Source organism: Engystomops pustulosus, chromosome 1 (genome assembly GCF_040894005.1).
Source record: "Engystomops pustulosus chromosome 1, aEngPut4.maternal, whole genome shotgun sequence".
NCBI lineage: Eukaryota > Metazoa > Chordata > Amphibia > Anura > Leptodactylidae > Engystomops > Engystomops pustulosus.
This window is the reverse complement of record NC_092411.1, coordinates 3,984,667-4,005,847: the sequence shown is the minus strand read 5'-3', so window position 1 is coordinate 4,005,847 and position 21,181 is coordinate 3,984,667. Positions and strand designations below refer to the sequence as shown.

Genomic DNA, 21,181 nt, shown 5'->3' with positions numbered 1-21,181 from the left:
CATATCATTAGTGGTTTATTACCGTACATACTTGAGTATAAGCAGAGCTTTTCGGTACAAAAAAAAGTCAATACTCGGACGTAAGAAGGGGACCTGTGGGGGGTGTCGGAAAAGGTGAGTTTCTTTTTTTTATGTGCTGGGCAGGCTGGCTGGCTTTATACTGGGGGCTGGCTGGCTATATTCTGAGGGCTTGCTGTATACTGAGGACTGGCTAGCTATATACTGTGGAGGAAGGGGTTGGATAGCTATATACTGGGGGAATGGGACTGGCTAGCTATATACTGGGGTAGGGGCTGGCTAGCTATATACTAGGGGCTAGCTGGCTGTATACTTGGACAGGGGGCTGGATAGCTGTATACTGGAAAGTTAGGGGGCTGGTTGGCTATATACTGGAGGGCAAGGGGCTTGCTATATACTGGTGCGCAGGGGGCTTAATAGCTATATACAGGGGGGAGGGCTGTGACAAATGTGTTTCCAACCCAAGGCTTATACTCATGTGAATAGGTTTCCCCAGTTTTTTGGTAAAAATAGGAGCCTTGGCTTATCCTCGGGTCGGCTTATACTTGAGTATATACGGTAGGTCAATATATCCTACAGGTTCCCTTTTAATAAAGTTTCCAGCATAAATCCACTCACATTCCATACTAATGTTTCCAATTATTCTAAATTCTTCATTTGGAATCTTCTTAGTCCTATTGAACGGGGCCGATCCTAGGAAGGGGCTAATGGCTAAAGTTTTTGATTCTGATTTGGGAATAAATACACATCAGGTTAACCATCGACATCTGATACTGGTGGATGCAGCCTGATCTATGATCGGTGTCATACGATAACCATAGGTGGGTATGAGGATTGTGTGGGCTATCGATCAGCCAGAGAACTTCCCACTTTAGATTGACTTTCAGTACAATGTTGCAATGTGTATGCGGATACATTGGATCCGTGTTTTACGCTACATAGCGGTGTCACGCACACAGTCTAAAGAATATTATCACATTATAGTGACACGTGATCGTTCCTCAATGTATATAAACATCACCACATGTCTGATATGTGATCTGATGGAGACGTGTGTCAGGATAATTACATCCGTGACAGATAAGACGCACGGTCATGTATGAGAACAGACGTGATCCATTATCCGATGTGTGGGAAAGCCTCGGTCCATTAACACCGATTATCTTCTCTTCGTTTAATTACACCAAGTCAGAAATACCACAACAGGAAATTACCTCCTTTATTATGTTGATGACCCATAATGCTTTGAAATCAGCATTGCATTGTGGGAAACTTGTCGGAATTGAAATATACATAGAAATTCTAAGCCCTTCTCAGGTGTTCTGCAGTTTTCCGTACACAGGTAGAAGGTTGTTAGACTTTGGGTTCCTGAATAATTGTTCTCCGCTCCTTCCTTCCCCACAGTCCTGCTGGGAGTAGTCGCTACGGCTCGTCTGGTAATGTCAGCCAAGGAAGCTCGCAGCTTAGCGATTCTGACCATTATCACGAGAGCCTTCATTCTCTGGACATGGAAGAAGAGCGACATGATCCAAATTACTGCTTCGGGGGTCCTGCCAACCAGAGGAAGAGTGACCAAGAGTGGTACAATGGTCACCAGCCAAAGCGAGAACCTCAGGGAGGCGACGTACAGCTCGAAGAAGTGGCCGCCAAATCACCTCAAGGGCTAGAACCAACCAAAGATGTCCAGACCGAGAAGCGGGAGAGGTCAGTAGTGTCACCTGAACGTCACTACTTACAGGTCAATAACTTTGTAACCAACTTTGTGTAAATCAATAATCCAAGTTATGTTCTATACCAGATTGGAGTAAAGTCCTTCCTTCTCCTCTTACTTGAGCTCTCATCATCCTCCCTCATTCCTACTCCTCTTACTTGAGCTCTCATCATCCTCCCTCATTCCTTCTCCTCTTACTTGAGCTCTCATCATCCTCCCTCATTCCTTCTCCTCTTACTTGAGCTCTCATCATCCTCCCTCATTCCTTCTCCTCTTACTTTGGCTCTCATCATCCTCCCTCATTCCTTCTCCTCTTACTTGAGCTCTCATCATCCTCCCTCATTCCTTCTCCTCTTACTTGAGCTCTCATCATCCTCCCTCATTCCTTCTCCTCTTACTTGAGCTCTCATCATCCTCCCTCATTCCTTCTCCTCTTACTTTGGCTCTCATCATCCTCCCTCATTCCTTCTCCTCTTACTTGAGCTCTCATCATCCTCCCTCATTCATTCTCCTCTTACTTGAGCTCTCATCATCCCCCCTCATTCCTTCTCCTCTTACTTGAGCTCTCATCATCCTCCCTCATTCATTCTCCTCTTACTTGAGCTCTCATCATCCTCCCTCATTCCTTCTCCTCTTACTTGAGCTCTCATCATCCTCCCTCATTCATTCTCCTCTTACTTGAGCTCTCATCATCCCCCCTCATTCCTTCTCCTCTTACTTGAGCTCTCATCATCCTCCCTCATTCATTCTCCTCTTACTTGAGCTCTCATCATCCCCCCTCATTCCTTCTCCTCTTACTTGAGCTCTCATCATCCTCCCTCATTCCTTCTCCTCTTACTTGAGCTCTCATCATCCTCCCTCATTCCTTCTCCTCTTACTTTGGCTCTCATCATCCTCCCTCATTCCTTCTCCTCTTACTTGAGCTCTCATCATCCTCCCTCATTCATTCTCCTCTTACTTGAGCTCTCATCATCCCCCCTCATTCCTTCTCCTCTTACTTGAGCTCTCATCATCCTCCCTCATTCATTCTCCTCTTACTTGAGCTCTCATCATCCTCCCTCATTCCTTCTCCTCTTACTTGAGCTCTCATCATCCTCCCTCATTCATTCTCCTCTTACTTGAGCTCTCATCATCCCCCCTCATTCCTTCTCCTCTTACTTGAGCTCTCATCATCCTCCCTCATTCATTCTCCTCTTACTTGAGCTCTCATCATCCCCCCTCATTCCTTCTCCTCTTACTTGAGCTCTCATCATCCTCCCTCATTCCTTCTCCTCTTACTTGAGCTCTCATCATCCTCCCTCATTCCTTCTCCTCTTACTTGAGCTCTCATCATCCTCCCTCATTCCTACTCTTCTTACTTGAGCTCTCATCATCCTCCCTCATTCCTTCTCCTCTTACTTGAGCTCTCATCATCCTCCCTCATTCCTACTCCTCTTAATTGAGCTCTCATCATCCTCCCTCATTCCTTCTCCTCTTACTTGAGCTCTCATCATCCTCCCTCATTCCTTCTCCTCTTACTTTGGCTCTCATCATCCTCCCTCATTCCTTCTCCTCTTACTTGAGCTCTCATCATCCTCCCTCATTCCTTCTCCTCTTACTTGAGCTCTCATCATCCTCCCTCATTCCTTCTCCTCTTACTTGAGCTCTCATCATCCTCCCTCATTCCTTCTCCTCTTACTTGAGCTCTCATCATCCTCCCTCATTCCTTCTCCTCTTACTTGAGCTCTCATCATCCTCCCTCATTCCTTCTCCTCTTACTTGAGCTCTCATCATCCTCCCTCATTCCTTTTCCTCTTACTTGAGCTCTCATCATCCTCCCTCAATCCTACTCCTCTTAATTGAGCTCTCATCATCCTCCCTCATTCCTTCTCCTCTTACTTGAGCTCTCATCATCCTCCCTCATTCCTTCTCCTCTTACTTGAGCTCTCATCATCCTCCCTCATTCCTTCTCCTCTTACTTTGGCTCTCATCATCTTCCCTCATTCCTTCTCCTCTTACTTGAGCTCTCATCATCCTCCCTCATTCCTTCTCCTCTTACTTGAGCTCTCATCATCCTCCCTCATTCCTTCTCCTCTTACTTTGGCTCTCATCATCCTCCCTCATTCCTTCTCCTCTTACTTGAGCTCTCATCATCCTCCCTCATTCCTTCTCCTCTTACTTGAGCTCTCATCATCCTCCCTCATTCCTTCTCCTCTTACTTGAGCTCTCATCATCCTCCCTCATTCCTTCTCCTCTTACTTGAGCTCTCATCATCCTCCCTCATTCCTACTCCTCTTAATTGAGCTCTCATCATCCCCCCTCATTCCTTCTCCTCTTACTTGAGCTCTCATCATCCTCCCTCATTCCTTCTCCTCTTACTTGAGCTCTCATCATCCTCCCTCATTCCTTCTCCTCTTACTTGAGCTCTCATCATCCTCCCTCATTCCTTCTCCTCTTACTTGAGCTCTCATCATCCTCCCTCATTCCTTCTCCTCTTACTTGAGCTCTCATCATCCTCCCTCATTCCTTCTCCTCTTACTTGAGCTCTCATCATGCTCCCTCATTCCTTCTCCTCTTACTTGAGCTCTCATCATGCTCCCTCATTCCTTCTCCTCTTACTTGAGCTCTCATCATCCTCCCTCATTCCTTCTCCTCTTACTTGAGCTCTCATCATCCTCCCTCATTCCTACTCCTCTTACTTGAGCTCTCATCATCCTCCCTCATTCCTTCTCCTCTTACTTGAGCTCTCATCATCCCCCCTCATTCCTTCTCCTCTTACTTGAGCTCTCATCATCCTCCCTCATTCCTTCTCCTCTTACTTGAGCTCTCATCATCCTCCCTCATTCCTTCTCCTCTTACTTGAGCTCTCATCATGCTCCCTCATTCCTTCTCCTCTTACTTGAGCTCTCATCATCCTCCCTCATTCATTCTCCTCTTACTTGAGCTCTCATCATCCTCCCTCATTCCTTCCTAGTCTGTATTTTCACTATGAAATCTCTTCTGAATTCCAACTTGCTAAGAAGATGAATAGAAACTCCCTTTCGCTTTCAGCTTTTAGACCCCAGTAAATATGCAGACAGATGCTGCACTGATGCAGGTTTGTGGAAAGTGAATATTACACATAATGACCAGAATAGAAGTTATTCCTCATTATCACAGACACCGTAGGGGGAATTTGTGGAGCGCCAACGTATGATGAAGGCCCCACCCTCCCACTGCGCTGGAGAACAATTCCACGTCCGGTCCTGCAAACATTCAGTCCTGCGCTGGCTCACTGTGATATCAGCCGAGCCCCCTTCATGATTCATAGTTTAAGTGGGGAAATAATCGTAATTACTGGTGGGTCACAAGTAATTGCAATTATTTTGAGGCTTGTACCCCAAAATTGCCCCCTCTTTCTCCAGTCTGCACTCTCCTGCCCCTCCTCTTTCTCCAGCCTGCACTCTCCTGCCCCTCCTCTTTTTCCAGCCTGCACCATCAGGCCCCCCCTCTTTTTCCAGCCTGCACCCTCATGCCCCCCTCTTTTTCCAGCCTGCACCCTCATACTCCCCTCCTCTTTCTCCAGCTTGCACCCTCATGCCCCCCCTCTTTCTCCAGCCTGCACCCTCATGCCCCCCCTCTTTCTCCAGCCTGCACCCTCACGCCCCTCCTCTTTCTCCAGCCTGCACCCTTATGCCCCCCTCTTTCTCCAGCCTGCACCCTTATGCCCCTCCTCTTTCTCCAGCCTGCACCCTCATGCCCCTCCTCTTTCTCCAGCCTGCACCCTTATGCCCCTCCTCTTTCTCCAGCCTGCACCCTCACGCTCCTCCTCTTTCTCCAGCCTGCACCCTCACGCTCCTCCTCTTTCTCCAGCCTGCACCCTCATGCCCCTCCTCTTTTTCCAGCCTGCACCCTCATGCCCCCTTCTTTCTCCAGCCTTATGCCCCCTTCCTCTTTCTCCAGCCTTATGCTCCCCTCTTTCTCCAGCCTGCACCCTCATGCCCTCCTCTTTCTCCAGCCTGCACTCTCATGCTCCTCTCTTTTTCCAGCCTGCACCCTCATGCCCCTTCTCTTTCTCCAGCCTGCACCCTCATGCCCCTCCTCTTTCTCCAGCCTGCACCCTCACGCCCCTCCTCTTTCTCCAGCCTGCACCCTTATGCCCCTCCTCTTTCTCCAGCCTGCACCCTCATGCCCTTCTCTTTCTCCAGCCTGCACCCTCATGCCCCTCCTCTTTCTCCAGCCTGCACCCTCATGCCCCTCCTCTTTCTCCAGCCTGCACCCTCATGCCCCTCCTCTTTCTCCAGCCTGCACCCTCACGCCCCTCCTCTTTCTCCAGCCTGCACCCTCAAGCCCTTCTCTTTCTCCAGCCTGCACCCTCATGCCCCTCCTCTTTCTCCAGCCTGCACCCTCGCGCCCCTCCTCTTTCTCCAGCCTGCACCCTCATGCCCTTCTCTTTCTCCAGCCTGCACCCTCATGCCCCTCCTCTTTCTCCAGCCTGCACCCTCATGCCCTTCTCTTTCTCCAGCCTGCACCCTCATGCCCTTCTCTTTCTCCAGCCTGCACCCTCATGCCCTTCTCTTTCTCCAGCCTGCACCCTCATGCCCTTCTCTTTCTCCAGCCTGCACCCTCATGCCCCTCCTCTTTCTCCAGCCTGCACCCTCATGCCCCTCCTCTTTCTCCAGCCTGCACCCTCAAGCCCCTCCTCTTTCTCCAGCCTGCACCCTCAAGCCCCTCCTCTTTCTCCAGCCTGCACCCTCATGCCCTTCTCTTTCTCCAGCCTGCACCCTCATGCCCCTCCTCTTTCTCCAGCCTGCACCCTCACGCCCCTCCTCTTTCTCCAGCCTGCACCCTTATGCCCCTCCTCTTTCTCCAGCCTGCACCCTCACGCCCCTCCTCTTTCTCCAGCCTGCACCCTCATGCCCTTCTCTTTCTCCAGCCTGCACCCTCATGCCCCTCCTCTTTCTCCAGCCTGCACCCTCACGCCCCTCCTCTTTCTCCAGCCTGCACCCTCATGCCCTTCTCTTTCTCCAGCCTGCACCCTCATGCCCCTCCTCTTTCTCCAGCCTGCACCCTCAAGCCCCTCCTCTTTCTCCAGCCTGCACCCTCATGCCCTTCTCTTTCTCCAGCCTGCACCCTCATGCCCTTCTCTTTCTCCAGCCTGCACCCTCATGCCCCTCCTCTTTCTCCAGCCTGCACCCTCATGCCCTTCTCTTTCTCCAGCCTGCACCCTCATGCCCTTCTCTTTCTCCAGCCTGCACCCTCATGCCCTTCTCTTTCTCCAGCCTGCACCCTCATGCCCTTCTCTTTCTCCAGCCTGCACCCTCATGCCCTTCTCTTTCTCCAGCCTGCACCCTCATGCCCTTCTCTTTCTCCAGCCTGCACCCTCATGCCCCTCCTCTTTCTCCAGCCTGCGCCCTCATGCCCTTCTCTTTCTCCAGCCTGCACCCTAATGGTTCCCCCTTTCTTCAACCCTCCTTTGTCCAGATTACACCTCCATGCCCTCTTATTTCTCTATTCAACCATTTGCCGTTCCCCTTTACACAGTTTGCTGCTCCAAGTAAAGTTAAGTAACTTTTTCCTAAAGGACCTGCAATGACATTGGTGATCACATGGTCTGGCCATCATGGCTGGTCCTTAAAGGAAATCGACCATCAGAATCCATCATGATGAACCAGGGACAATTACTCCTAGATCCAGGCACCAGGACTGTTGTTATCCACGGACTCCTTACAAAAATAAAAGCCAGTTGCCCCATCCTGGGGGAATAATCTGTCCATGCATTGGTGTGTCAGATATTTCAGAGCCGGGTCCATGAGGACATCAGTATTCCCGCAGCGTCTGTAGTAAACACACTTCCTCTCCATGCATTTGCGGAGTAAGATGAAAGCTTTTGCTCCAAGATTGTTCCCAGCATCGAGCTTATAATCTAATAAAGGAGGCGGCGAGGTACCGCACCGCACATTATCCCTCATCCCGGCTCCGAGCCGCACATTATCCCTCATCCCGGCTCCGAGCCGCACATTATCCCTCATCCCGGCTCCGAGCCGCACATTATCCCTCATCCCGGCTCCCAGCCGCACATTATCCCTCATCCCGGCTCCCAGCCGCACATTATCCCTCATCCCGGCTCCGAGCCGCATATTATCCCTCATCCCGGCTCCCAGCCGCACATTATCCCTCATCCCGGCTCCGAGCCGCATATTATCCCTCATCCCGGCTCCGAGCCGCACAGTATCCCTCATCCCGGCTCCGAGCCGCATATTATCCCTCATCCCGGCTCCCAGCCGCACATTATCCCTCATCCCGGCTCCCAGCCGCACATTATCCCTCATCCCGGCTCCCAGCCGCACATTATCCCTCATCCCGGCTCCCAGCCGCACATTATCCCTCATCCCGGCTCCCAGCCGCACATTATCCCTCATCCCGGCTCCGAGCCGCACATTATCCCTCATCCCGGCTCCGAGCCGCATATTATCCCTCATCCCGGCTCCGAGCCGCACATTATCCCTCATCCCGGCTCCCAGCCGCACATTATCCCTCATCCCGGCTCCGAGCCGCACATTATCCCTCATCCCGGCTCCCAGCCGCACATTATCCCTCATCCCGGCTCCGAGCCGCACACAGACCACAATGCAAAGTTATTAAAACAAATTAGTTCCAGGGTTTGCAGCCGCCTCGTGCTGTTCTCATGTCCCGGTGCCTCGCGCCTCGGGATGGAATTTCTATTCCTTTTATTCTCTTTTCATTTGGCTGGTTATCACATTGTGTCTTCTCCCCCATCCTGCTGCGGCCTCATGTCATAGGGAGGCAGGGGGTCCATGTACAGCTGCACTTCCCACACATTGGGGGCGGACGGGACATTTGGCTTGATGGAAATCTATGCATTAGACAATTCCGCGCCCGGGCAGCTCCCTGGTTTGCTAAATAGGAAGGATTTCATTCCACGCTTCTAAAGAAAAAACTACCATCCGAATCCATCCTGATAAACCAGGCACCGGGACTGTGGTATCTTCTTATATGTGTTATCCAGGGCCTCCTTCCTTCTAATATTAACTTGTAAAATTAGGCTAATGAGGCAAAAGGACCCCGGGGGCATTACCAGGACCCATCTGTGCTATAGCTTCACAGGCTGTTACACTGTGCAGGAGCTCCCTCCCACTGTGTGAGATTACGTCAGGCAGAAGAAGGGGCGGTACTAAGGTAGTGTGGGTGTAGACAGTGTAACAGCCTGTTGAGCTACAGCACAGAGGGGCTCTTTTAACGCCTCCCAAAGCCCTTGGGGCCCATTAGCTTGATTTTAGAGTGAAGGAGGCTATTGATAAATAATTTAAGATGATTCCCACAGTCACGGTGTCAGGATCCATGAGTAACTATTCCTGGTTTATCATGATAGATTGTGATGGTAGCTTTCCTCAAAACTAAACCTTTGAGAAAAATGTTATTTTATTCAGAAGATTCTTACTCTATTCATTACTATGTGCCCTTTTGTTTTTGCTCTTTCTCCTGTAGTGAGCAATGGATCTGAAAGCCGCCTGAGCACATAGAGGAGGCAGCTAATGATTAACTCTTTCCATACCTGGAGATTATTTCATTTTGATTCACCTTCTGAGGAGATGAGACTATGTAGGGACTATCTGTAAGGAGTTAAGTCATTAGACACTTTATCAGCTCCTCCTGATGTCTCAGCTGGACACAATGCTGATCTATACGCACCACTTACATAAGAAAGAAAGGGTGAAAATGACAAAGTCTAGTAAAAAGTTAGTGATCGGCTTCATCTAGAAGGTGACAATGTATATTCGGTGGTGGTCTAACATCTAGAACCTCATTGATTGCTGATGGGAGGGGGGAAGTTATTTGAGCATTCGCCTGATATTCCTCTAACCTACTGAATGTTGTCTGAGCCTCGCCTTAGTCTCTTGTAGTGATCACATTTCCTTACAACGTTCTTACATTTGATGTTCTTCTCCCCTGCAGCTACCACGAAGATGTCGGTCCTCCTCCTTTCTCCCCCGCCAAAGCGCGCTGGCTCCGAGCTATTAATAAAGTGCGGGTGCAGATAAACGAGGTAGGAGCAAGACGCTTATTGTTTCCTGGTGGTCCTGAGATCAGGCCTCTGTACGATACTGTGTACTCATGTGACCTCTCATGTGCCCCCAATATAGCGGGGGGTCTCCTGCGTGGACACAAACTGCTCCCTTTAAATGCATTTGGGGTGTGGTGTAAAACCTGTAGGGGGGGGGGGGTGTATTGTGCTGACTATTGTTTACATATAATATTATCCATACAAAGGGTTGTACTGAGTTCTAATACTATTCCCTATCCAGAAGATGGGGGATAACAATCTGATCCCCCTTTGGGACCCAAACCGATCACGAGAACAGGGGGTCCCGTTCTCAGTAGTTGAGCAGCAGGTTGAGCATGCGTTTCCATTTAAAGGTTTGAACCATTAAGTTATAAGGTGTTCCCCATTTATAGGAAACTGGATTAAAAAAAATCTGATCAGAGGGATCCAACGATTTCGGGAACAGGGGGTCCAGTTCTCCGTAATTGAGCGGCACTCCATTCAATATTATGAAGTGCGCAAGTTGCAGAGCACAGCGCTCAGGTATCTTGTGCCCAAGCAGGAAATCAATCCTGAAACCGGCTACAGCTCCAAGTCCAAGTAGCATCACATGACATGTTAGGCTCACCGAAGAGGAGTGGATACAAGAAGTAGAAGAATAAATCCTCCAGCGCGATGTCTCGTTGCACCAGATTTGACTTTTAATGCACAAAGTCGGGTCGATCTGCTGCTCTAGGAATTATGAACTGTCCTCCCGACAGATCAGATTGTTATCCAATTTCCTATAAATTTTAATAACTTTAAAGGGATCCTGTCACCACATTTTCTATTAACTGACACGCTTCTTTTATTGTTTTACTTACATCCCCATAAAATCAACTTTATCTTACAGCCAGGTCCTGAGCAAGTCACAGGGGCTGTGTCCTCCCATCCTCACTGACTTGTAATCCTTCTCACCATTCAGAGCTTCATGTCTTGTGACCAGAGTGATGTCATCTAAGGTCCTTTACCCACTAACGTTTGTAAAATCTACCCCATGTATGTATCTGATCACATGAAATCACAGCGGCCTTCATCGAGGATGGGGAAGAGTAAATGTCCATGGAGGCTGCTGTGATTTCATGTGATCAGATACATACATGGGGTAGATTTTACAAACGTTAGTAGGTAAAGGACTTTAGATGACATCACCCTGGTCAAATGACATGAACAGAAACCTACCATTTCAAAATGGTCATTTTGACCTAAACATACCTTTACACAGGGGTAGGTTTCGTAAAAAAAAAAATCTATTTTTACACTAATCAAATGGTGTGAAGGAGTAGAAATGAGTGAGGATAGGAGGAAACCGCCCCTTTGACTCTTTTAAGATTTGACTATTCCAGGTAAGGTAACAAAGTTGATTTTATGGGGATGGGGATTTGGCTAGATGAAGGGTGGCATTTAGATAATAGAGCTCTATTTTTCATGATCTCAGATAGACACCCCCTGCTTATTCAGTGTCTGGTCTGGATCAGCGCAAAATAAAATGTGTAACTTAAAGTATTGAAAATCAGGACTGCAGAATGATGACCATTATATTGTGCACAGATCCCACCTATAAATGGGGCGATGCCTACAGAGCGCCCTGTTCTTCCAGCATCTGCTGATAGCGGTATTCATGAGCTGCCTGATACGTGGAGCTCGGCAAGACATGAAAAGCTTTTCTTGGAATTGTAATCTTTTCTAGTGCAAAAAAAAGGTAATTGTAACATCAGCTGACGGCTCGTGCGGCGGTAATAAGCAGAGATTAAGATGCGTCCGCTATACAGCGCCCACTACAGGTGGGAGGTGGTATTGTATGACAGTCCGACCTCCCCCTGTACAGAATACATTGAGGGTCTTAACCTCTATCTCTTACAATATGAGCGACATTGGGATAATTGGATGAGGTCTGTCCAGCCCCTAGAGGGTTAACCCCGGCCCCCCGTGTCCGGGGCAGCAGCGGCCGGGGAGGCAGATTGCTCAGCACTTTATCCTCCAAAGCTGATTTGCTTTCTGGAAATGTAAAATAATAATTTGCGATTACTGTGAGCTCGTCATCCCGCAGGAAGTAATGAGAATAATAAGAGGAATGTTCTCCGGGATGAGTCTCCCCGGATGTCCTGCATCCTGCGCTCCCGTCTCTGCGTGTGTCATGTATGTGTCCTGCATATGGGACCCGTCTGTATGATGCATATGGGACCCGTCTGTGTGGTGCATATGGGACCCGTCTGTATGGTGCATATAGGGCCCATCTCCATGCATATGGATCGTCCTCTGTGCGGTTTGTGCTGTCCGGGTGCTGTGCAGTAACAAGTCTCCCCCCCCCCCCCCCACCCCACCCTGACAGGGCAGTATGTATTACTTTCCAGTGTCCTGGGCTGCAGGCGAGCGAGGGAACGGCCTCATTAATACGATTTTGTCGAGCCGGTTCAATAAGTGCGGATACAATCTGTGCTGAGCATTAGATCTGCCGGGGCTGGAGGGCCAGGAGGAAAGCAGTGTGTGCACCCCAATCTGTAACATATCCCTCATACCAACCACCTTTTCCAGGATTGTAGCTTCTCCAAGTGCTCTGAGAGAGTGTCCTTACACTGCTGTGCTCTGTGCTCCATGCAGCCATTGTTGGACATTGTCTATGGAGATCTGTGTATTCATACCACTTGTGTATGTTGTTGGTAGCAACAAGACCTTGATATTTGGATTTGTATAATAGAATTGTATCTTCTTCAAGTGCACTATTAGGTGGGTCCTCACACTGCTGTGCTCTGTGCTCTCTGCAGCCAGTGTTATGTATTGTCCCTGAAGAGATGTGTAATCAGACCTCACACTGCTGTGCCCTGTGCTCTCTGCAGCCAGTGTTATGTATTGTCCCTGGAGAGATGTGTAATCAGACCTCACACTGCTGTGCACTGTGCTCTCTGCAGCCAGTGTTATGTATTGTCCCTGGAGAGATGTGTAATCAGACCTCACACTGCTGTGCTCTGTGCTCTCTACAGCCATTGTTAGTTATTGGCCCCGGAGAGATGTGTAATCAGACCTCACACTGCTGTGCTCTGTGCTCTCTGCAGCCAGTGTTATGTACTGTCCCTGGAGAGATGTGTAATCAGACCTCACGCTGCTGTGCTCTGTGCTCTCTGCAGCCAGTGTTATGTATTGTCCCTGGAGAGATGTGTAATCAGACCTCACACTGCTGTGCTCTGTGCTCTCTGCAGCCAGTGTTATGTATTGTCCCTGGAGAGATGTGTAATCAGACCTCACACTGCTGTGCTCTGTGCTCTCTGCAGCCAGTGTTATGTATTGTCCCTGGAGAGATGTGTAATCAGACCTCACACTGCTGTGCTCTGTGCTCTCTGCAGCCAGTGTTATGTATTGGCCCCGGAGAGATGTGTAATCAGACCTCACACTGCTGTGCTCTGTGCTCTCTGCAGCCAGTGTTAGTTATTGGCCCCGGAGAGATGTGTAATCAGACCTCACACTGCTGTGCTCTGTGCTCTCTGCAGCCAGTGTTATGTATTGTCCCTGGAGAGATGTGTAATCAGACCTCACACTGCTGTGCTCTCTGCTCTCTGCAGCCAGTGTTATGTATTGTCCCTGGAGAGATGTGTAATCAGACCTCACACTGCTGTGCTCTGTGCTCTCTGCAGCCAGTGTTATGTACTGCCCCTGGAGAGATGTGTAATCAGACCTCACACTGCTGTGCTCTGTGCTCTCTGCAGCCAGTGTTATGTACTGTCCTTGGAGAGATGTGTAATCAGACCTCACACTGCTGTGCTCTGTGCTCTCTGCAGCCAGTGTTATGTATTGTCCCTGGAGAGATGTGTAATCAGACCTCACACTGCTGTGCTCTGTGCTCTCTGCAGCCAGTGTTATGTACTGCCCCTGGAGAGATGTGTAATCAGACCTCACACTGCTGTGCTCTGTGCTCTCTGCAGCCAGTGTTATGTATTGTCCCTGGAGAGATGTGTAATCAGACCTCACACTGCTGTGCTCTGTGCTCTCTGCAGCCAGTGTTATGTATTGTCCCTGGAGAGATGTGTAATCAGACCTCACACTGCTGTGCTCTGTGCTCTCTGCAGCCAGTGTTAGTTATTGGCCCCGGAGAGATGTGTAATCAGACCTCGCACTGCTGTGCTCTGTGCTCTCTGCAGCCAGTGTTAGTTATTGGCCCCGGAGAGATGTGTAATCAGACCTCACACTGCTGTGCTCTGTGCTCTCTGCGGCCAGTGTTATGTATTGTCCCTGGAGAGATGTGTAATCAGACCTCACACTGCTGTGCTCTGTGCTCTGTGCAGTCAGTGTTATGTACTGTCCCTGGAGAGATGTGTAATCAGACCTCACACTGCTGTGCTCTGTACTCTCTGCAGCCAGTGTTATGTATTGTCCCTGGAGAGATGTGTAATCAGACCTCACACTGCTGTGCTCTATGCTCTCTGCAGCCAGTGTTATGTATTGTCCCTGAAGAGAGGTGTAATCAGACCTCACACTGCTGTGCTCTGTGCTCTCTGCAGCCAGTGTTATGTACTGCCCCTGGAGAGATGTGTAATCAGACCTCACACTGCTGTGCTCTGTGCTCTCTGCAGCCAGTGTTATGTATTGTCCCTGGAGAGATGTGTAATCAGTCCTCACACTGCTGTGCTCTGTGCTCTCTGCAGCCAGTGTTATGTATTGTCCCTGGAGAGATGTGTAATCAGACCTCACACTGCTGTGCTCTGTGCTCTCTGCAGCCAGTGTTATGTATTGTCCCTGGAGAGATGTGTAATCAGACCTCACACTGCTGTGCCCTGTGCTCTCTGCAGCCAGTGTTATGTATTGTCCCTGGAGAGATGTGTAATCAGACCTCACACTGCTGTGCTCTGTGCTCTCTGCAGCCAGTGTTATGTACTGTCCCTGGAGAGATGTGTAATCAGACCTCACACTGCTGTGCTCTGTGCTCTCTGCAGCCAGTGTTATGTATTGTCCCTGGAGAGATGTGTAATCAGACCTCACACGGCTGTGCTCTGTGCTCTCTGCAGCCAGTGTTATGTATTGTCCCTGGAGAGATGTGTAATCAGACCTCACACTGCTGTGCTCTGTGCTCTCTGCAGCCAGTGTTATGTACTGTCCCTGGAGAGATGTATAATCAGACCCCACACTGCTGTGCTCTGTGCTCTCTGCAGCCAGTGTTATGTATTGTCCCTGGAGAGATGTGTAATCAGACCTCACACTGCTGTGCTCTGTGCTCTCTGCAGCCAGTGTTATGTACTGTCCCTGGAGAGATGTGTAATCAGACCTCACACTTCTGTGCTCTCTGCAGCCAGTGTTATGTATTGTACCTGGAGAGATGTGTAATCAGACCTCACACTGCTGTGCTCTGTGCTCTCTGCATCCAGTGTTATGTACTGTCCCTGGAGAGATGTGTAATCAGACCTCACACTGCTGTGCTCTGTGCTCTCTGCAGCCAGTGTTATGTATTGTCCCTGGAGAGATGTGTAATCAGACCTCACACTGCTGTGCTCTGTGCTCTCTGCAGCCAGTGTTATGTACTGTCCCTGGAGAGATGTGTAATCAGACCTCACACTGCTGTGCTCTGCGCTCTCTGCAGCCAGTGTTATGTATTGTCCCTGGAGAGATGTGTAATCGGACCTCACACTGCTGTGCTCTGTGCTCTCTGCAGCCAGTGTTATGTATTATCCCTGGAGAGATGTGTAATCAGACCTCACACTGCTGTGCTCTGTGCTCTCTGCAGCCAGTGTTATGTATTGTCCCTGGAGAGATGTGTAATCAGACCTCACACTGCTGTGCTCTGCGCTCTCTGCAGCCAGTGTTATGTATTGTCCCTGGAGAGATGTGTAATCAGACCTCACACTGCTGTGCTCTGCGCTCTCTGCAGCCAGTGTTATGTATTGTCCCTGGAGAGATGTGTAATCCTATCATTGTGTATGTTAGTAGCGGCAGAGAAAAACTGTTTTTGTTTTTTCGGGATTGTAGCTCCTCACAATGCATTGGGGGGGGGGGTTCTCACACTGCTGTGCTTTTTGTTCCTTGCTTTCCTATTGTCATTGTAGCAGCAGGACTGTGAAATATATATTTATAGTGTAGGTTTGTAGCTGGACTTGTGGTGCACAAGTGGGTATGTTCTCACACTGTTGTGCACTTAGCTCTCTGCATTGATCTTCTCCACAGCCCAGCCCTTCTGCTCTGAGTGAAAGCTTTTAGCAGGGTCTTGCTGGGAACTCTACAGCAGTCATTCAGAGCAGAGGGTGCAGATTGCAGAGCAGTTCAGTGCACAGAGCCAGGCAGTGTGAGGACACGTTAACTTTACTTATTGGAGATCTACCAATTGAAGAACATTGAATTTCTTTAATCTGCCTAAAAATATTAATATCTGTTACAGTAAAAATTGTAAACCTGTTACTTAGTTACTACCCATGATCCCCCCTGCTCTGATTTCTTGTAATATGTATCCATAAAATAATCCATCGGAATCTGCAATGTGGACAGTGATCTGAATCCACATCAGATCCTTATTACAGCATCAACTGGATGAGAGCAGGAAGTGTTGTCATAGGATCTCCAGAACAGATTGAGAGCTCAGTGTAATAATAATAAGGAGCGAACTCTCCAGCAGCGCAGAGTATTTCAGTGTTATCTGGATCTTTATGGAGGGAGAGACTAAGCAGCGAGTTCCATGGAAAATCTGCAGAGATGCATAATAATCCTTCTGGAGCCTTGAAATCCAATCGGATATGAAAATTGTTACATTCTGCTGCAGGTTCTCCTCCCGGAATAGAAAATCTGCTGCATTTCTGCTAAGTGTGAATGAAGCTTGAGTTGTGTAATAGTGACACAGCCCCCATACAGTACTGGGTAAGGGGGGTCTTCTGTATCTCTTTCCCTACATATGAGAAGAAGCCGGACTCCCCAGCAGCACAGAGTATTTCAGGACACAAGTGGACGCGGTTTTGTGTGCTGGGTGCAGCGCATCTCTCTACATTAGGACGTTCTTGTGTCCCTCGGGCATGACGATTCCTGTATTACTGGGCAATGTGGCACAAGGGGCCAGGCCTCCTACATTCTAGCCCTCGGGTCACTGTGCGGTAATGAGATCTGTCAGGGGGGTCCAGATGGATCCGTCACTCAGTCCTCTGCCCGCTGCTCATCAGCCCTGGCATATTCAGGGCAGCACCAGCTCCTTTGTACCGCTCGCCCACCGCTCTCCAGCTTAACCCCTTGTCCGCCGTGAGCCCTCACAAGTCTCATTGACTGCATTGTCTGGCTGGTGACTCATGTATCGGCCTTTGTGGGGGAAAGTGAGATAATGCCAGGCGGCCATTAACATTCCAGCCTGATCAGCCGCCAGTCGTCCCGCAGCGCCGTCCTGCCATTTCCAGAATGGATTTACTGTCGTGATTATTATTCATGTTTTTCTATGTGAAGTTATCGGCTCCAGGGCGAATTGTGACACCAGGGGGGTCCCAGGGTAACCACTGCTCTTACCTAAATGCCAGGAGATGCCACAGTCCTTGTGTTCTGTACAGACCAGTACCGGAACCACAACCATCTCTGTGCAAGAAAACTCATTTTTCAAGGTCTAAATTTAAGTTTCTAAGACAATGATCGTCCATCTGGGATCTCTAATGTCCCATTCATTCACTGCTTTTCATTAACTGACAGCTTGATTGTAGCGGTTGCATTTTAAGTTGCTTCTGCTCTATAACATTCTGTCTAGATAGGACACTATGTATAATCTGCTCAGCTGCTCCTGCTCTATAACATGCTGCCTGCAGATAGGTCTCTATGTATAATCTGCTCAGCTCCTCCTGCTCTATAACATGCTGCCTGCAGATAGGACACTATGTACAATCTGCTCAGCTGCTCCTGCTCTATAACATGCTGCCTGCAGATAGGACACTATGTATAATCTGCTCAGCTCCTCCTGCTCTATAACATGCTGCCTGCAGATAGGACACTATGTATAATCTGCTCAGCTCCTCCGGCTCTATAACATGCTGCCTGCAGATAGGTCTCTATGTATAATCTGCTCAGCTCCTCCTGCTCTATAACATGCTGCCTGCAGATAGGTCTCTATGTATAATCTGCTCAGCTCCTCCTGCTCTATAACATGCTGCCTGCAGATAGGACACTATGTACAATCTGCTCAGCTGCTCCTGCTCTATAACATGCTGCCTGCAGATAGGACACTATGTATAATCTGCTCAGCTCCTCCTGCTCTATAACATGCTGCCTGCAGATAGGACACTATGTATAATCTGCTCAGCTCCTCCGGCTCTATAACATGCTGCCTGCAGATAGGACACTATGTACAATCTGTTCAGCTCCTCCTGCTCTATAACATGCTGCCTGCAGAAAGGACACTATGTATAATCTGCTCAGCTGCTCCTGCTCTATAATATGCTGCCTGCAGATAGGACACTATGTACAGTCTGCTCAGCTCCCCCTGCTCTATAACATGCTGCCTGCAGATAGGACACTATGTATAATCTGCTCAGCTGCTCCTGCTCTATAACATGCTGCCTGCAGATAGGACACTATGTACAATCTGCTCTGCTCCTCCTGCTTTATAACATGCTGCCTGCAGATAGGACACTATGTACAATCTGCTCAGCTCCTCCTGCTCTATAACATGATGTCTGCAGATAGGACACTATGTACAATCTACTCAGCTCCTCCTGCTCTATAACATGCTGCCTGCAGATAGGACACTATGTACAGTATAATCTGCTCAGCTCCTCCTGCTCTATAACATGTTGCCTGCAGATAGGTCACTATGTACCATCTGCTCAGCTCCTCCTGCTCTATAACATGCTGCCTGCAGATAGGACACTATGTATAATCTGCTCAGCTCCTCCTGCTCTATAACATGTTGCCTGCAGATAGGTCACTATGTACCATCTGCTCAGCTCCTCCTGCTCTATAACATGCTGCCTGCAGATAGGACACTATATATAATCTGCTCAGCTCCTCCTGCTCTATAACATGTTGCCTGCAGATAGGTCACTATGTACCATCTGCTAGCTCCTCCTGCTCTATAACATGCTGCCTGCAGATAGGACACTATATATAATCTGCTCAGCTCCTCCTGCTGCAGATAGGACACTATGTACCATCTGCTCAGCTCCTCCTGCTCTATAACATGCTGCCTGCAGATAGGACACTATGTACAATCTGCTCAGTTCTTTCTGTGCCACTTGTACCAATGACCTCTCTTACCTAGAGAAAAATAGTCTATAAAATTAATTACATATCCAGAATGTGCGGCCACATCCGTGTACAATGTTCTAATGTGCTTAATCCAGTCCTAATCCCCCAAACTAGAAAAATGACCCCCGTCCTTCCTGACTAATCCTGCTCGTAATCCTCCATGTTGTCCTCATCACAAATCTACAGACAAATCCCAGTGCTCCGGGGACACCTGCGCTGCAGGTGCAGGAGGGCGACACGGGGCAGGAGCCCTGATATTGGAGATTAAACGCTCAGGGTGTCCAGACAGCAGCACTTATCCCAAGAATTTGGAGAACGGGGTCTCGTTCTCACTTATGGGTGAATCCTGCTGCTCTAATTTAGTATGGCACAGCGCTCGGGTCTTTCCAGCACTTGCATGATAACAGAGCGCTGTGCTCAACCTGCCCCTCAATCAGCTAGGGAGCAATGGCACCCGCTGTCCGGATTTCTGGGAATCCGGTCCTCATAATCCCCAGGGGTCTCGGTAGTCAGATCCCCACCCATCCGTTTGTAAAAGGATAACTTACAAACTTGGACAACCTTTGACCCTGAGCTGGAGACTGGATGCTATGATGTCTCCCGTACACTTCATGTGGAGCAACATTAAGAACATTGTAGAGAACCACAAATTTGGACCAATGACGATAACATTGAGGTAGTGATGTATGTAGTCTGCAGCATTGGGCCAGTTATTGGACCTCCCCTGTGGCTCGCGCTCTCCTGTATCACATTCATGGAGATGGAGCACGGATGATCCGCGGGCTCGGTGTCACGGGGGATGGGTGGCGGGTGCTGTGGAGGGCTCTTCATTACGCTCGGCGTCTGTATTTAGCGCAGAACTTTCAGTGATGTCAATTGTCTTTGTGTGAGGAGAGAATCGTTCTCCTCTGAATGGAGGGAAATGAACCCATGGAATCGCAGCTTTGTGTCACATTGTTCCAGATAAACGGCTGCACTCTTCTATTGTCTCACAGGTTACATTCAGCCTTTACCAGTCTGTATCTAATTACATTGGGTGTTCTACTCTAGTTACATACAAAGCTGCATGTGGAATCGTGCGGGTATCTATACTCTAGTTACATACAAAGCTGCATGTGGAATCGTGCGGGTATCTATACTCTAGTTACATACAAAGCTGCACGTGGAATTGTGCTGTTATCTATACTCTAGTTAGATGCAAAGCTGCACTTGGAATTGTGCTGGTATCTATACTCTAGTTACATACAAAGCTGCAGTTGGAATCGTGCGGGTATCTATACTCTAGTTACATACAAAGCTGCACGTGGAATTGTGCTGTTATCTATACTCTAGTTACATACAACGCTGCATGTGGAATTGTGCTGGTATCTATACTCTAGTTAGATGCAAAGCTGCACTTGGAATTGTGCTGGTATCTATACTCTAGTTAGATGCAAAGCTGCACTTGGAATTGTGCTGGTATCTATACTCTAGTTAGATGCAAAGCTGCACTTGGAATTGTGCTGGTATCTATACTCTAGTTGCAGTTAGAGCTGCATTCACAATCTTCTGTGTCCGGGATGGGATGAATGGTAGATAATTGCGTCCTCCGGTCACACGGCAGCAGGAATAATATTCCCTATTGCCCCGGGAATGTCCCAGCCGTGTCCTCGGATGTTTGGTGCAGACGCCAAATGCAATGGAGGGACAATCCCTTTAATGAGACAGAACTTCCAGTGTAAACGGTTTGTCTCTATTCTCTCCTTACACTCATGGCCGGTGCGTCAGTCACACGGAACGCGCTGGATTTTTACCCCGTTCATTCGGACATTCACTATGTTTGCGTTTAGAAGTTTTCTGCTGTAAGAAGAGAATGGAATCAAATTGTTTACACTGGAAGTTCCTATGGCGAGTCACAGCAGCAGAGGGGAGGGGCACGCAGCGAGTCACAGCAGCAGAGGGGAGGGGCACGCGGCGAGTCACAGCAGCAGAGGGGAGGGGCACGCAGCGAGTCACAGCAGCAGAGGGGAGGGGCACGCAGCGAGTCACAGCAGCAGAGGGGAGGGGCACGCAGCGAGTCACAGCAGCAGCAGAGGGGAGGGGCACGCAGCGAGTCACAGCAGCAGAGGGGAGGGGCACGCAGCGAGTCACAGCAGCAGAGGGGAGGGGCACGCAGCGAGTCACAGCAGCAGAGGGGAGGGGCACGCAGCGAGTCACAGCAGCAG

At 49.2% G+C, this 21,181-nt stretch overlaps 1 protein-coding gene across 9 annotated transcripts in view; it reads left to right on the top strand.

Annotated features, from left to right (window-relative positions):
• Window positions 1-21,181, top strand: part of UNC13B (unc-13 homolog B) — a 295,618-nt gene that overhangs the window by 137,190 nt on the left and 137,247 nt on the right. For all 9 annotated transcript variants that reach the window (XM_072132773.1, XM_072132775.1, XM_072132774.1 and 6 more), the window contains 2 exons: window positions 1,423-1,722; window positions 9,665-9,755. In XM_072132773.1, coding sequence (XP_071988874.1) covers window positions 1,423-1,722; window positions 9,665-9,755 — 391 coding nt within the window. The remainder of the gene's footprint in view (window positions 1-1,422; window positions 1,723-9,664; window positions 9,756-21,181) is intronic.